The sequence below is a fragment of the Pseudorca crassidens genome, chromosome 6, assembly GCF_039906515.1.
Source record: "Pseudorca crassidens isolate mPseCra1 chromosome 6, mPseCra1.hap1, whole genome shotgun sequence".
Classification (NCBI taxonomy): domain Eukaryota; kingdom Metazoa; phylum Chordata; class Mammalia; order Artiodactyla; family Delphinidae; genus Pseudorca; species Pseudorca crassidens.
In genome coordinates this window covers 11,709,467-11,724,418 of record NC_090301.1, presented here as the reverse complement: position 1 = coordinate 11,724,418, position 14,952 = coordinate 11,709,467, and the positions used below count along the sequence as shown (strand labels likewise).

The window sequence follows — 14,952 nt, the reverse complement described above, 5'->3', positions numbered from 1 at the left end:
GATACCAACAGGGGGCATCCAAATCCCAATACTTGGTTGCAAAAGAGTAATTGCATCACATCACTTGAACTTTAAGTTTTGAATGAACAAACTGATACGAAATAAACTGTTATAATTTATACCCAAAACTTGAAAAATCTATTTTATTCCAAAAGATGGGTAGCAAAGTATATTATACATTTTCCAGAAATTATGATGTAGGCTACTGCATTTGTACTTCCTGGGTTCTCAAGGGGTATTTCGCTTATGATTGTAAAGATAAAGTATATTTACAGCAAAATCTATGATGTCTGCAATTGGATAGGAAAGCTTAGTAACCAGAATTTGGGTCATTTTTCAGATGACTCTTTGTGCTGGTAAACCAACAGTCCTCAGGCAAGTCTCTATGGAGCTGTTTAAACAAGGCTGGGGGTAGAATGTGGAGTAAGTGACTTGATCATTTATGTCACCGGAACCAGGCATAAGCACTGGCCAGAATTACAGTTACATCATGGCGTTCTAGAAGTTTCCATTCTTCCCTTGACCAGCTCCTTACATTCTAAAAGCCAGTGAAGGGCTGTGATGTACACTGGCAAAGTAAGATGACTTACGGGCATCCCGAGGCAGAAAGGTTTTATTGTATCTTTCCTTCCAAAACAGCAGTTGCTTACCTGGTCACCTGGAAATCCCGGAAAGCCAATGAGCCCTCTCAGCCCAGGTGAGCCTGGAGGGCCTGGGGGTCCAGGAAGGCCTGGCTGCCCTTTCCTCCCGGGCTCCCCTCTGTGAAGTCCAGGTGGTCCACAGCTTCCTGGCTCTCCTTTCTTCCCTTGTATCCCAGGATGGCCTTTATCACCTGATGGGGTTAGAAGTGTTACAGACCTCTTGGAGGAAATCTCTTGAACTTTAAGCAATAGTTAAACTATCGTGACAGGCGATAGTTAGGCTGTGGGTCTTGGTCCTACTTATAGGAGACAAAGCCATCTCCCAGGAACTGGGAGTCCTAATTAATTCCTGCCCTAAGCTGCATCACAACGGGTTTCTGGCTTCCGCGACCTCACTGTAAAAGGAGCTGCCCAGGGCTTCCCTGGTGGCGCAGTGGTTGAGAGTCCGCCTGCCGATGCAGGGGACACGGGTTCGTGCCCCGGTCTGGGAGGATCCCATGTGCCGCGGAGCGGCTGGGCCCGTGAGCCATGGCCGCTGAGCCTGCGCGTCCGGAGCCTGTGCTCCGCAACGGGAGAGGCCACAACAGTGAGAGGCCTGCGTACCGCAAAAAAAAAAAAAAAAAAAAAAAAAAAAAGGAGCTGCCCATGAAGAGACTCAAGGCTACCCCGGGGGGAGTGAGCAGCATCACTTGCTTTATTTTGGTTTGGTTTGGTTTTTTTGCGGTACGCGGGCCTCTCACTGTTGTGGCCTCTCCCTTTGCGGAGCACAGGCTCCGGATGCGCAGGCTCAGTGGCCATGGCTCACGGGCCCAGCCGCTCCGCGGCATGTGGGATCTTCCCGGACCGGGGCACGAACCCGCGTCCCCTGCATCAGCAGGTGGACTCTCAACCACTGCGCCACCAGGGAAGCCCACTTGCTTTATTTTAACATGCTCATTTTACAAATGAGGAAGGACTTAACCAGAGGACTTAAAACATTTGTTCCCTAACTCGTTAAGGAGAGGGCCAACAAAAGAACCCAGGTCCCATTCAAATTAAGTCTAAACCGGGAAAAGAAAACACAAATGTGGTTGTCAAAATCCTTGCTCTGGGGTGTTTCTGAGGACCAGCAGCACAGGCAGCGAGGGGCTTGTTAGAAAGTCAGAGGCAGACAGGCCCCAGACCTGCTGATTGAGCATCTGCGTTTTAACAAGGGCCCCAAGGGAGGCACACTGAAGGTTGAATAGCACCCACTGAAATGATTTGGAGAGTCATTGTGCTACTCATTTTAAGATCAGCCAGCAAAACCAGGAATACTTTAAACCTGGTACCAGTATTTCATGTATCTGTCTGGACTGATTCAAGTTTGGAATATCCAAATCTATAAACACATATGAACTACAGCTAAGTTCTAGCATGGAAAGAAAAGTACCATGAGGTTCTTTAGTGTATGTTTTTATTTTTATCTAAAGAATGACCTTTCCTAATCTCCGAATTACAGTTTTTTTTGGAAAGTTGTCTAATATGCATGCTTGTTTGAATGACCTGTAAAGAAGTCAACTTATTTGGTATGGTTAAAAAAACATAAGCATTTACCTTCTTCTCCTGGGAATCCACCATCTCCAGGAGGTCCAGGTTCCCCGGTTTCCCCCTTTTTCGAAATAATATCCATTTCTCCTTCATATCCTGGGGGTCCTCTTGCTCCTTTAGATATTAATTTTATAAGAGCAAAACAAAAGGAAGCACCACACACGTGATTATTCTGTTACAGCTCCTCACGCCCAGTTTGCAAATCCCCATTTAACCTGCCAAACTGTATTTATGTTCATAGATTGCACAGTATCAACATTGTTGATTGACTTCCTAAAGGAAGGGCCATGCCTTTTACATTCCTTTCCCAACTTGTCCAGCAAAGGGGACTGGTGTACACTGAGGGCTCAGTGAATGTTTGCTAAATTCAACCAAACTCGTCTCAGAGTCTTCAGACAGGCTTGAAAAGTTCCAGGTCTAAAATACATCTGTGTTACATATATAAAATGTAATATTACTCAGCCATTAAAAAGAATGAAATAACGCCATTTTGCAGCAATATGGATGGACCTAGAGATCATACAAAGCAAGGTAAGTCAGAAAGAGAAAGAAAAATACCATATGATAATCACTTATATGTGGATTCTAAAATACAAGACAAATGAACGTATCTATGAAATAGAAACAGACTCACAAACAGAGAGAACAGACCTGCAGTTGCCAGGGGGAAAGAGTAGTGGGGGAGGGAAGGACTGGGAGGTTGGGATTAGCAGATGCAAACTGATATATATAGAATGGATAAACAGCGGGGTCCTACCATATAGCACAGGGAACTATATTCAATATCCTGTGATAAAGCATAATGGAAAAGAATATGAAAAAGAATGTGTGTATAACTGAGTCACTTTTGCTGTAGGGCAGAAATGAACACAACATTATAAATCAACTATACTTCAATAAAATTTTTTAAAACTACATCTCTTTATCCTGTAAATTTTGAATTGTCCATCTCATATTTTCCAGTTCCTTATCTTCCCCTTCCTAACCAGCCTCCAATATTTTCCTTACATTAAAAGAACAGACACTTAACTTGGTTCTCCACATAGAGAATTCTAAGAGGTAGGGAGGGTATACAATATTTCTCCTGATTTCTGCAAACACTATTCAGTTGTAGATGTGGGCTGGAGTGGGCTCATCTCAGCTTGATGAGAGCCACTTAGTAACAAGTCAAGAATTTTGTAAACTAGTTGTTAAACCATCGGTAGTTTTAAATCAGTCATGTTGAGCGTATTTATGGTGGGAGTATTTACACCCTGGCAATCAGCAAACTGTAGTGTAGTAATCAGGGCATTTTTTAAAAACTTTATTTTAGAGAGCCAGCTTACCAGAACATCACTGGCATTAACCCAATTTTAAATATTTTTAGTGGGATAATTATATAGAAGCACAATAGCACAGCAAACATCACTTATCTAAGCTAACGGAGAATGACTCTGATTCCTTGATTCTATATAAATAATTTACAGGCTAGTAAAACAAAAAATAATAGTAGAATCAATCAACTAAAAGTAATTTGAATTAAATATGAGGCTATTTTCCCAAAGGGCTTTAAAGACAAAAACCTTGTTTCTAGAAATTGTCAAGCATTCATTCTTAACACTAGAAATGAAATCTTACCTTCACTCACCACAGCCTCATGGCTAAGAGATCAAAGTAAATATTTAACAGGGATGGGCACAGAACATTGACACCAGTGGTCTTGAAACTTTTTTTAAAAATAGTAATGGAAACTTTTCTTTAAATGAAGCTTGGGAGAGATGCAATTCATGGCCCAGATGAAAGCGGACTCATTTAGTTCAGCGGTCAGCAGACTACAGCCCACAGGCCAAATCCCACCTGCTGCCAGTTTTTATACAATCCATGAGCTGTGAATGGCTTTCACACTTTTAAATCATTGGGGGAGGTGACTCAAAATAAGAATAATACTTTATGACATGTGAAATTAAGTGAAGTTCAAATTTCAGTGCCCATAAATAAAATGTTCCCAGAACACAGCTATGTTTGTTTGTTTACGTGTTGTCTCAGGCTGCTTTTGTGCTACAAATGCTGAGTTGTGAAATTTCGACAGAGACCATATGGCCTTAACAAAAACACTGTTTTTTTCATTTAAAAAAATTGAAGGAGGGTTTGGGGACCAGGAGTCCTGCCTGCACCCCCTTCCCAAAAGGTGAGAAGGTTTTCTGAAACCCAAGAGCTCTAAGTCAAAGCCCTTGTTAATTTTTTTTCTATTAATAGAGCAATTCATTTGCCATAGTTATATGGGATAAGATTGGGAGGAAAGGAAAATACATTTTGTTTAAAATCCTAAAACAAACACCATAGATTCAAAAGGCAGCAGAATCCAAGCTGCAGGATAGTTCCATTTTATTTTTTCAGGGATCATACTTATAGGTTCTGGTCAAACACTAAAAACAATCTATGCTGCATCGCTGTGCCATTAGCTGCGTTTACCTTTGTCACCTTTCACTCCTCGGTCTCCCAGGGAGCCGGGCCAACCCTGTTCTCCGTGTTCTCCCTTTCTGCCAGGGTGTCCGTCCGGGCCAGGTTTTCCTCTCTCTCCCGGAAAACCCAGGAAGCCGGGTAGCCCCTGGGGTCCTGAGGAGTAACATGAAGTTTTAGGGAAAAGTTTTATAGGCTAGTACGGTTCCTAGATCTGTGTTCCTTGCCGTCCACGTGGAGAAGCGAACTCCCCCTAACTCTGAGCTTGTGCTGAAGGGAACAGTCACTACCAGCCTCCCGCCTGTAAGAGACAATCTGTCCCATCCAAGTCTCAGTTTTCCCCCCCACAGATCTGAACTGCAGGCCTTTATGCTTCTGAGTCCAGATCCCACAAAGCTTTAAGAGAACTGGGCTTCCCTGGTGGCGCAGTGGTTGAGAGTCCACCTGCCAACGCAGGGGACACGGGTTCGAGCCCTGGTCCGGGAGGATCCCACATGCTGCGGAGCGGCTGGGCCCGTGTGCCATGGCTGCTGAGCCTGCGCTCTGGAGCCTGTGCTCCGCAGTGGGAAGCCACGGCAATGAGAAGCCTGCACACCACAATGAAGGGCAGTCCCCACTCTCCGCAACTAGGGAGGGCCCACATGCAGCAACGGGGACCCAATGCAGCCAAAAATAAATAAATAAAATAAATAAATTTTAAAAAGAAAGAAGCAGAAGTTCAAACATGTTGGTCTGGGCCTTGGCACACAGGTAGTGCCTAAAAAAAAAAAATAGAGAACTGGGTATTGGGCAGGGAGGGAGGGAGGGAGGGAGGAGGGAGGGAGGGAGGGTAGAGGGAGGGGCCCATCCAAAGTGGAAGCACATCAGCCCTGACCTCCCCCCTCCATCAGTACCACCCAGTCCTCCGGGCAGAAGTGTGTGTAGGTTCTGTGGACCTAACCCCTCCCCCCAACACTCCCGTTTACCTAAACCAGAACATTCTGCCCCTGGAAATCACAATACAGAAGACAAGAAGAAGGGAGAAGTCACACAGGAAAGGACCAAGTCAGGCTAATATACCAGTAAACTCCACAGTATGGTCACCTGTAATTATCTTCACCTGGCAGTGGATTTCAGATTTATAAAATGGCGGGGGGGGGGGAATAATGGAAAAGCAATACCCACCCTTTGGGCCTGGAAGACCAGGTAGCGCATCATCCCCACTGGGGCCTGGGACTCCCGGGGGCCCTGGGGGTCCATCTGCCCCTGGCCGTCCTGGGACTCCGGGGAGGCCCTTCATTCCAGCGGGTCCAGGAGGCCCCATGTCCCCTTGTTGTCCTTTCCAACCTGGGGCACCTGTGACAAACCGCAGTGACAACAGTGGAGGAAGACTGAGAACTGGCTTCACACACAGGCAGGAAAAAAATCCATGGTAGCTTAAATTGTGTATCTGTGGCCAAGTAAACAATATTTATCAGCTAAAATCCCAGTAGCGACTCTCCATCAGTCTAAGTATATATTTTTCTGGCTGCTATAAAAAGAAAGGCAGATTACTTGAATAAATATTTCCCAGTTGAGATGCATTATAAAGTCTTTTAAAATGGAAAGTGGATAAGGGTAAAGAATTTATATTTACTCTTGGGTGGGGAGAGGGTGGGAACTAATAGGAGAAAACATTCCAGGTGCTTCTTAAAGCTACAGCCAAGTGAATTTTGGTCAAGCTGTTCACTTTGTAATGAAAGCATTATAGGAATCACCAACGTCATCTAGAATTACTGGTGATTAAAAACAAAGCTGTAGTGGCAGGGTTTGCTCCAATCTCGTTTTGATCCTTTGAGAGGGTGTATTCTTGGATGTGGATAAACACAGCAGAATTGAAATAACAGGTGACAATCTGGATGGTGAAATAAAGATCATATTGGAAACAGCCCCCCAGCACCTTGTACTGAGAGACACTTTCTCATGGGTCTCTTTGATGTCTTGCTGGGTATTCCAAGAACAGAGGGTCCTGACCCATCCTCACTCGGGCTATTTCTCAAGGTTGTGTTGGCAGCGAGCAGCCTGACAGATACAGTGTCTCCCTCAGTGAGAAAAGCAAGCTGTCTTGCAGGTTAATGTATAGCTGTTGTATCTCAGGCTCAGAAACTGCAACCCACCATGTGTGCGGCATCCACTAGCCCCTCTTATATCACCCCAGAGACACTTGGGTGACACAAGGAAATGACACAAACCAACATGAAACTCCTGCTACTTGCAGTGCCATAAATAATCAAATCCTTTGTTTCTGACCCAAGAATCTTGCTTCTGCCAGCAGCCGTAAAAGAGCGACAGGTGAGCTTATTCCTCTGTAAGTAGGGTAAACCCCACACCTGTCACAGTTCTTGACACCTGCCGACACTTACCTGGACTTCCTGGAGCTCCAGGGAGCCCTGGTGGCCCTGGTCTCCCTGGAGCGCCTCTTTCACAGGAATGGCCGGGTGGACCTGGGATCCCTGGAAACCCAGCACTTCCCTCTCTCCCTTTGGGACCTTTGAGACCCGGGAATCCGGGCATGCCAGCTGGCCCTGAAATGATACAGTTCATCTGTGACACTGAGGGCATAACACTACATAGACGGCCTACAGTGGCATTCATGTATATCAATACTGGAGGTAAACATTTTGATCCCGGCTCTGGGCTCCAATGAGTTAAGCCTCTGAATGGATTTTCTTATCATAGATGATAGTGAGCTCCAAGTGCACGGTAAAACCATGCATTGCTAAGAGAATTACTTGATAAGGTTATGTAGACAATGTAGAAGTTGCTTATGCAAATTAAAAATCCATGCAGTTCTTCCTGATTTCCATTAGCCTCTAACATTGCGGCAGGCTTTACCCCAAACCACCACAATGCTTGCACGCCCAGTTTGTACTGTCTGAATTTGCATTCTGTAAACGATTTCATCATTCCAACTCTCAAAATTTGTATTTATTGGAAAGATAGCATCATGATCTTCAGGGGGAAAAAAGTCTTCCATAATTCTACACCCTAACCTAAAAATCTATTTTATTGTTTAATGTTTTCATTGTATTTTGGTTCATATGTTTGCATTTTTAAAATAGTAATCCCAGTGCGCTTTCATTTGTTGGGTTATTTCATATTGCATGTTAATATGCAAATGTTTTCCATTTTATTGTAATCTTTGCAAATATAATTTTAATTGTTAATAGCTGAATAGTATTCCTTTGAGTGTGGTGTGTGAGTATGTGTATGTACGTATTACTTAGCTCTCTTTACTGTTTTCAATTGTTCCTCTACTGTGAATAATACTGCAACAGTATTTTCGTACTAACCATCTCCTGTTGAATTCTTCCCTTAAATACATTTCACAAGTGAGATAGTGGGATTACTGGGACAAAATAATTTTCATTGACTCACATAATGTATTATCTTGTTACGTTCCAATTAAATGGGTTTTTGTATATGAAAGCTTCTGACTTACAAACTATTGGATAAGCTCTCTGAGGACCAAGAATGTGGCTTATTTCCCCGCCTTCCATTTTCCCTGTACTATTGTACTATCATGGGTACCTAATAAACACCGGCCCATCCATCATTAGAAAAGAACCAGAACACTGTTTGTAAAAGTCTGATCTGGGGTCCACTTTTCGTCACCATCCCCCAGGGGTTGAAATTCAGACTGGACTGCTGGGCTCCACCCAGTTCTGATGTCATGAATCACAATTTCCTAGATTGGGGCCCAGAAGACGGTGATGTTAATGACCCCCACCTCTACCCCTGTTTTTTGGGGGGCGTGGTATTTTTAAGTACATGAAAATCTGAAAACCTCTGCTGGGGATCCTGAAGAATCCATAACGATTTCAGAAAAGGATGTGACTCAGTGCCAGGGCCATCTCCCCATCTTAAGTTTCACTGCCCTGCCTGCTACCCCTGCTGGAATGAAAGTCCCTCTATCCTTTCACCTGTCCAAAGAACACAGCGTCTGCCAGGACTCAGCTCGTGCCTAGCTCTCCCCCAGAGCTTTCCTTTGAATGCCAGCCCACCCTGCTTTGCCCCACGGAGCTGCTCTTCTCTGACAGCCTGTCCTGCCCTCCTTCAGCCTGGCAATGGCAGTGGGCTGATCTCCCTGCCCCTCGGAGCTAACATACTGTCCTGGAGTCCAAAGCAGGCAGATGTCCGGTAGCTGCTGAATCAAACTGAACAGACTGAGCCACGGTGAGCTGGGTGTGAAAACCACCAATAAAATGCAAAGGCAACACTGCGGATGCAGGTTATTAGAAATGTAACCAATGCCCATGTATGAAGGAAGATGCTTGACTGAAAATTTTAAATTCTAGATTTTTAAGGCAAGATAGTCTAGACACTCTTCAGGGACCTGTTTCAGAACTGAGCTGGCTTTATGGACCACAGGAAGAGCACAGCCCTCATACCTGCAGCCCCCGGTCGTCCAGGATCACCTCTGAGTCCTTTTGACCCTGGTACTCCTAAAAGACCCCTCTTTCCTGGGGGTCCTGGGTAGCCAGTAGCAGAGTCTCCCGGAGGTCCCTTCTGACCATTCACTCCAGGTGAACCTGGAGAGCCTGGGGGCCCGACAGGGGAGGACCCCTTTTCACCTCCAAAACCTGGATCTCCCATATCACCATGAAAACCTATTGAACAAAAAATTGTTTGAATTGTTACATGTACAGATATAGAACCAACACACATATAAGACTACTACTTTGATAAAAACACATTGTTTTAAGATACAGGGATACCTACTAAAATTAGGAGTAACTTAAGAGGCAACATTGTTTTTTCCCACCTTTTGTCAGAAAATGAATTGTAACTCCGTGTTTCCTATAAGCCAATGACGTTTCCCTAATTGCTTTCACTTACCAGCAAAGAGTCTGTCTAGACTGAGCAGTTCCTACAACATAACATAATAGTCTATAACTCATGCTCCAGGTTTAAGGAGCCCTGAGACATCACAAAAGTATCATAACCTAGAAGTTATCGAAACATAGCTAAGAGCCTACTATATCAAGAAAAACCATTCTCCCACCATCTAGGGATCCCTGGGCCATTCGCTGACTAAGATCATGAGACATTCCTAAATGAAAAGCCCTTATTTACCAGGTGGACCAGGTAGTTCTGAGATTCCTGGTTTGCCACGTTGACCCTTTTCCCCATCCAGACACCTCAACCCAGGAGCTCCCCGACGACCTGGAAATCCCTTTGGACCTAAACAAAAACAACAAAACACAGACACAATAAAACCAAATGAGGACAAAATAAGATGATTTTTAAAATAAAATCTATGTTAAGTCTTTCTTAGGGTATTTCTACTTTATGGAAGTATAGGTGGTGCCTAGCCTGGTTTTTATAAGTCTTGTGCTCCAAATAAGCTTTTCATAGAGATTGTGTTAAGGTACTTTCTCAGAAGCCATACCGTAAAGAATTCTTTCTGAAAGCCTTTGGGACGTACACCACCATTCAGATGAATCTTTTGATACCTTCCCATGCTGAGTCTCAAACACAAATATGTGAGGATACCCTTCCTTGTAAGAGGACAGAGGTGGTGGCCAGTGTGTGGCTTGATGAGAAAGCACCAGAATAAAGACCAAGTCTGTTTCCCTGCATCTTACTGCATTTGCCCTTAAATGAAGTACAGGCAAAAAGCACCTGCAAGTGCTTCCCTGGTGGCGCAGTGGTTGAGAGTCCGCCTGTCGATGCAGGGGACGCAGGTTCGTGCCCCGGTCCGGGGAGATCCCACATGCCGCGGAGCAGCTGGGCCCGTGAGCCATGGCCGCTGAGCCTGTGCTCCGCAACGAGAGAGGCCGCAGCAGTGAGAGGCCCGTGTACCGCAAAATAAATAAATAAATAAATAACGAGCACATTTGGGCTTCCCAGGTGGCGCAGTGGTTGAGAGTCCACCTGCCAATGCAGGGGACACAGGTTCGTGCCCCAGTCCGGGAGGATCCCACGTGCCGCGGAGCAGCGGGGCCCGTGAGCCATGGCACTGAGCCTGCGAGTCCGGAGCCTGTGCTCCGCAACGGGAGAGGCCCGCGTACCGGGGAAAAAAAAAAAAAAGCACCTGCAAAACGAATTGAGATTTTTTAAAAACCTGTGTTTTCCTACAAGGAGTTCTCGAAGCAAAAATAACTTATAAATCATGAACTTCAAAGGAGATGCAACTGCTAGCTGAAACTCTGAGTGTTCACTTCCCTTGAGGCTGAAGCTGCTGGAAGTGACCACGCGTGCTTTTTATCCATCCATGACGAGGTACCAGCAAATGTGAAGATGAACGTACAATCAGTCAACCAACCATTCTTCACTCCACTGATACAGAATTATATTTCCACACCCTTGCCACTGCCTTGTGGTGGGTGGCCCGTATTTCCCACACTTTGACCCGGGGCTTGGCCACGTGACTTGCTTTGGCCAATAGGATAGTAACACCATGAAGTAATGAGAGGTGTGAACAGTGCAAGTGAAGCTGGGCCCCACCCTCTGGCATTTCTGCAACCACAGGAGCAGAGCACACCCTGGCCTCACAATGAGATGCCCATTGCAGACCTGACCTAACCCAGGACCAGGCATGAAGCCGATAGAGACCATCTTAGATCAGCTGAACGACAGACCCATAGAGAGAAACTAAATATTATTTGTTAAAGCCCACTGCAATTTGGAGGTTGTTACACAACACGATTGTGAAAGCTAGTGGTTACAGAGGGCAATACAGAGCCATTCATCATTCAATGCTTAAACACTTTTTGTATTGATAGTTACGTAGAACAAGAAAGGTGACCTTTAGTGGCCATGCCAGTACTTAACAGGTCAATTTAAGTGAACTCTAAATAAATAAAAAAGAATTAGACAAAATCCCTTATATAGATCTAGGGTTTAATTCAGCTATAAATACGTGACTGAGTCAAGTGCAGTGGTTGTATGAAAGTGTAATCAGGGGTGTAGATGCATGGGCATTTTTCAGAATGTTTCTGGTCAGATATTTGGGTCTCTTGGAAAGCAGAATAGAGTAAAACTTATAATCAGTAAGCAAGTAATCAATTTTCACCCTCGGGGCACAAGTAAAGAAAGAAGATATAGTTTTAAAACGCTCAAAAGGCGATCATTTTTGCTGATATGTGATCAAATCAAGGTAAATTTTGTTGCACAGAAATATTATTCAGAGTGGGTTTGGTGGACTGGCGACCCAAGAGGAATGGCTACAAATGGTGTTTCCCGTAGTCCCTCAAAACTTTATAATCAGGGTAGAAATATCCTAAATAGTTCCTGAGGATTTGCTATTGGTTTATCTGTCTTACCAGTTCTTTTAGTTGGGAATGTGTATGACAGTAACTTCTCCTTGATCGTACCTGGAGGTCCATCAAAACCTGGCGGGCCTGGCCTCCCAGGGTAGGTTACGTTACAAGGAACTGTATCACCTGGAATGAAAAAAAAAAAATTGGCATTCACATAATTGATAGTCCAATGCAACGTGAATCTCAATGACAACTCGATCAAGATACTTCTTCATACGGTATATGTGGAATTCAAAGGAAAAGAAGACTCTCGAGTCTCATTAGGTCACTTGAACTACGTTTATTTTGAATTTCTAGAAGATCTGTCCTGAAATCTGAACTTCAACTGTCAGACAGTAATAGAAGGGGAGTAAGAAAAATATTGATTCCAAGAAATAGCAGTTTAATAACCTACAAAAAATAATGGATGTATAGACCCATGGATGTCTACTACAATGGAATCAGAAGCTTTGATAAATCATGAAATAGAAGCAAGTATCCAACACTGAGTTCCCAAGATCTGACTCCTAGCTTGGATGTGGGGGAATTGCGCAAATGAAGAGACTGGGAGAGATACTAATAACAGCATCCGTTTACTGAGGGCCTGCCATGGGTCAGGTGCTTCAAATATATTGTCTCTGGGGGCTTCCCTGGTGGCCCAGTGGTTGGGAATCCGTCTGCCAATGCAGGGGACGCGGGCCTGAGCCCTGGTCGGGGAAGATCCCACATGTGGTGGAGTAACTAAGCTCATGTGCCACAACTACTGAGCCTGTGCTCTGGAGCCTGCGAGCCACAACTACTGAGCCCATGTGCCACAACTACACGCCTAAAACCCGTGCTCCGCAACAAGAGAAGCTACCACAATGAGAAGCCCGTGCACCGCAACAAAGAGTAGCTCCCACTCACTGCAACTAGAGAAAGCCCGTGTGCAGCAATGAAGACAAAACGCAGCCAAAAATAAAATAAGTAAATTTATTAAAAATATATATATATACTGGCTCTTGTTTTTCTAATGACTTTGCAATGTGGTTTTGTCATCCTTCATTTCACTTGGTAAAGAAAATAAAATTTCAAAGTTGTGCTCTGAGTTTTCTTCTCCTTTAAAATGGAATGTTTCCCTTTTATAACAGAAATTTCATCTCATAATGTATTACACCATAAGCTCTTAAATAAAAAATGTACCATATGAATAAAAATAATGTTATATTTTGATGGTTCCAGACCATGATCTTAAACCATATCAAATTCCAAGGTATTCGTCTTTCTATGTTGTCAAAGCAAGAACCAAACATATTATTATATTATAAAATTTCACAAGTACCTATGTAACTCAAGTCATATGCACATATTACAAAAGAGAAAAATTTTAAATCAATCTTTTTCCAAACTTTTAAAAAGTTTTCAGCTATAAAACTACAAGTTACTTTATTGTTTGAAATCCAAATAACTGTCAAATATATTTAAAATCCCTCCTTTTTTTCTCCCTAGAATGCCTACAAATGGGTTTTCATGGACAATGCTGTATTTTTAAAATGAAATATTAGTGGTTTTATTCAAATAAAATGCATAATCTCAAAAGATAGTAAAAAAAGAGAGATTTTGAATATATACATGTATGTAATTTTAAGTCAGATTGTCCACATTGATACTGAGAAATGAATGAAAGGCAATTTGCCAAACCAATAAAACAGCAAAGACATCTTAGCATTTTAAAGATTTGTTTTAAGTATTGATTGTGCTGTAATGCTTTTATTTGTTTGACAACATTCAAGGTTTGAACAGTGAATTGTGGGAATTTTATTTTAGAGGTTCTACCATAACTGTAATAACTTTGCCCAGAAGAGAAGCTTACTTTAGTTTCCATGATTTCACTTGACATTCTGCCACAAAAACATTCAAAATTACCTTTCTGACCCTTCCAGCCATCAGGGCCCCTCTTGCCTGGGCAGCCTGGAGCTCCTGGTTGCCCTCTCTCTCCTGGTGGACCAGGAAATCCCAGTCCCGGAGGCCCCCTAGGTCCTGCTCTGCCCGGGGGGCCTGGTGGTCCAGGAGGCCCTTTATCACCTGGGGCTGCATCTTCATGATCTCCCTGAGAACATTTGCATCAAGAGTCAATCACCAACCTTTGAAAGGCCATGAACTCAAAGCAATCATTGTCACTGTAGGTTACAAAAATGCATGCAGAAAGCCAGTTAATTCTAGAAGTTACTTAATAGCAAATGCAATTTTAAATGATTAACTAAGATTCTTCTTAATGTTTTACATACATATCTACAGACATATATATGCTCTTGATGTGTGTTTTATGATTCAAAAACAGAAAATTATATGTGTTACGTCTTAAATACAGAATAAGAAATTTTATTTAGAACCACTCTGTGACAGCAAATACAATAACATATAGAAATGCATACATTAAGGGAAGTAGTGGGCTTACAAACTAAATAAATTCTTATCTATTAGAAACGTTTTCTTCTGCATTATTGTAAGACACAGGGAGGGACTTTATCGCCCTCCACCTCTGTGGGCCAAGGGCTGACAAATCCTTTCTCCTCCTGCATAAGAATGTGACCTTTGGTTAAGGGTCTAGTTCTGCTCTTCAGGAATCTGCATAAAAATGGATGTCAACTGCGTTACTAGACCACATTGCTTATGGTAAAATTAATCCCTGGCTGCAAAACTTGCATGTGGTCTGGAAGAACTATAAAGACCTGTGTGGAGCCTTTGTCAGGGCTTCCTTAAGAGGTGGCTCCTGTAACTGGCAAGTTCCTTGTGGGGTCCCCGCAAGCTAGCCCTGTGGTGGAGATAACACTCCCGTGGAGAAGGAGGCTTTCAAGTCCAGGCTGCTCACACTTCTGCATATGAGAATCTCATTGCCTTCACCCCAACTGAACGAAAAGCTGCAAGGACTCCCGTGTAGGAGGAAGGCCTGACACTGCCCTGCAGGCAAGCTGAGGGTCACGCCTTCTAGCCTTCTGAGCGGCCTGGTCCCAAATGTGGTCTATGAGTCTGAATTGTTTCAGACTCAGTCTGAAACTCTA

The 14,952-nt window shown here is 43.6% G+C and overlaps 1 protein-coding gene across 1 annotated transcript in view; it reads right to left on the bottom strand.

Moving 5' to 3' along the window:
• The window catches only part of COL4A4 (collagen type IV alpha 4 chain), a 135,821-nt gene that overhangs the window by 35,295 nt on the left and 85,574 nt on the right, over nucleotides 1-14,952 (bottom strand). The window contains exons 25-33 of the mRNA XM_067740375.1: nucleotides 13,817-14,000; nucleotides 11,987-12,055; nucleotides 9,744-9,851; nucleotides 9,059-9,277; nucleotides 7,031-7,192; nucleotides 5,814-5,984; nucleotides 4,662-4,805; nucleotides 2,217-2,324; nucleotides 651-832 (exon numbers count right to left, since the gene is read on the bottom strand). Coding sequence (XP_067596476.1) covers nucleotides 651-832; nucleotides 2,217-2,324; nucleotides 4,662-4,805; nucleotides 5,814-5,984; nucleotides 7,031-7,192; nucleotides 9,059-9,277; nucleotides 9,744-9,851; nucleotides 11,987-12,055; nucleotides 13,817-14,000 — 1,347 coding nt within the window. The remainder of the gene's footprint in view (nucleotides 1-650; nucleotides 833-2,216; nucleotides 2,325-4,661; nucleotides 4,806-5,813; nucleotides 5,985-7,030; nucleotides 7,193-9,058; nucleotides 9,278-9,743; nucleotides 9,852-11,986; nucleotides 12,056-13,816; nucleotides 14,001-14,952) is intronic.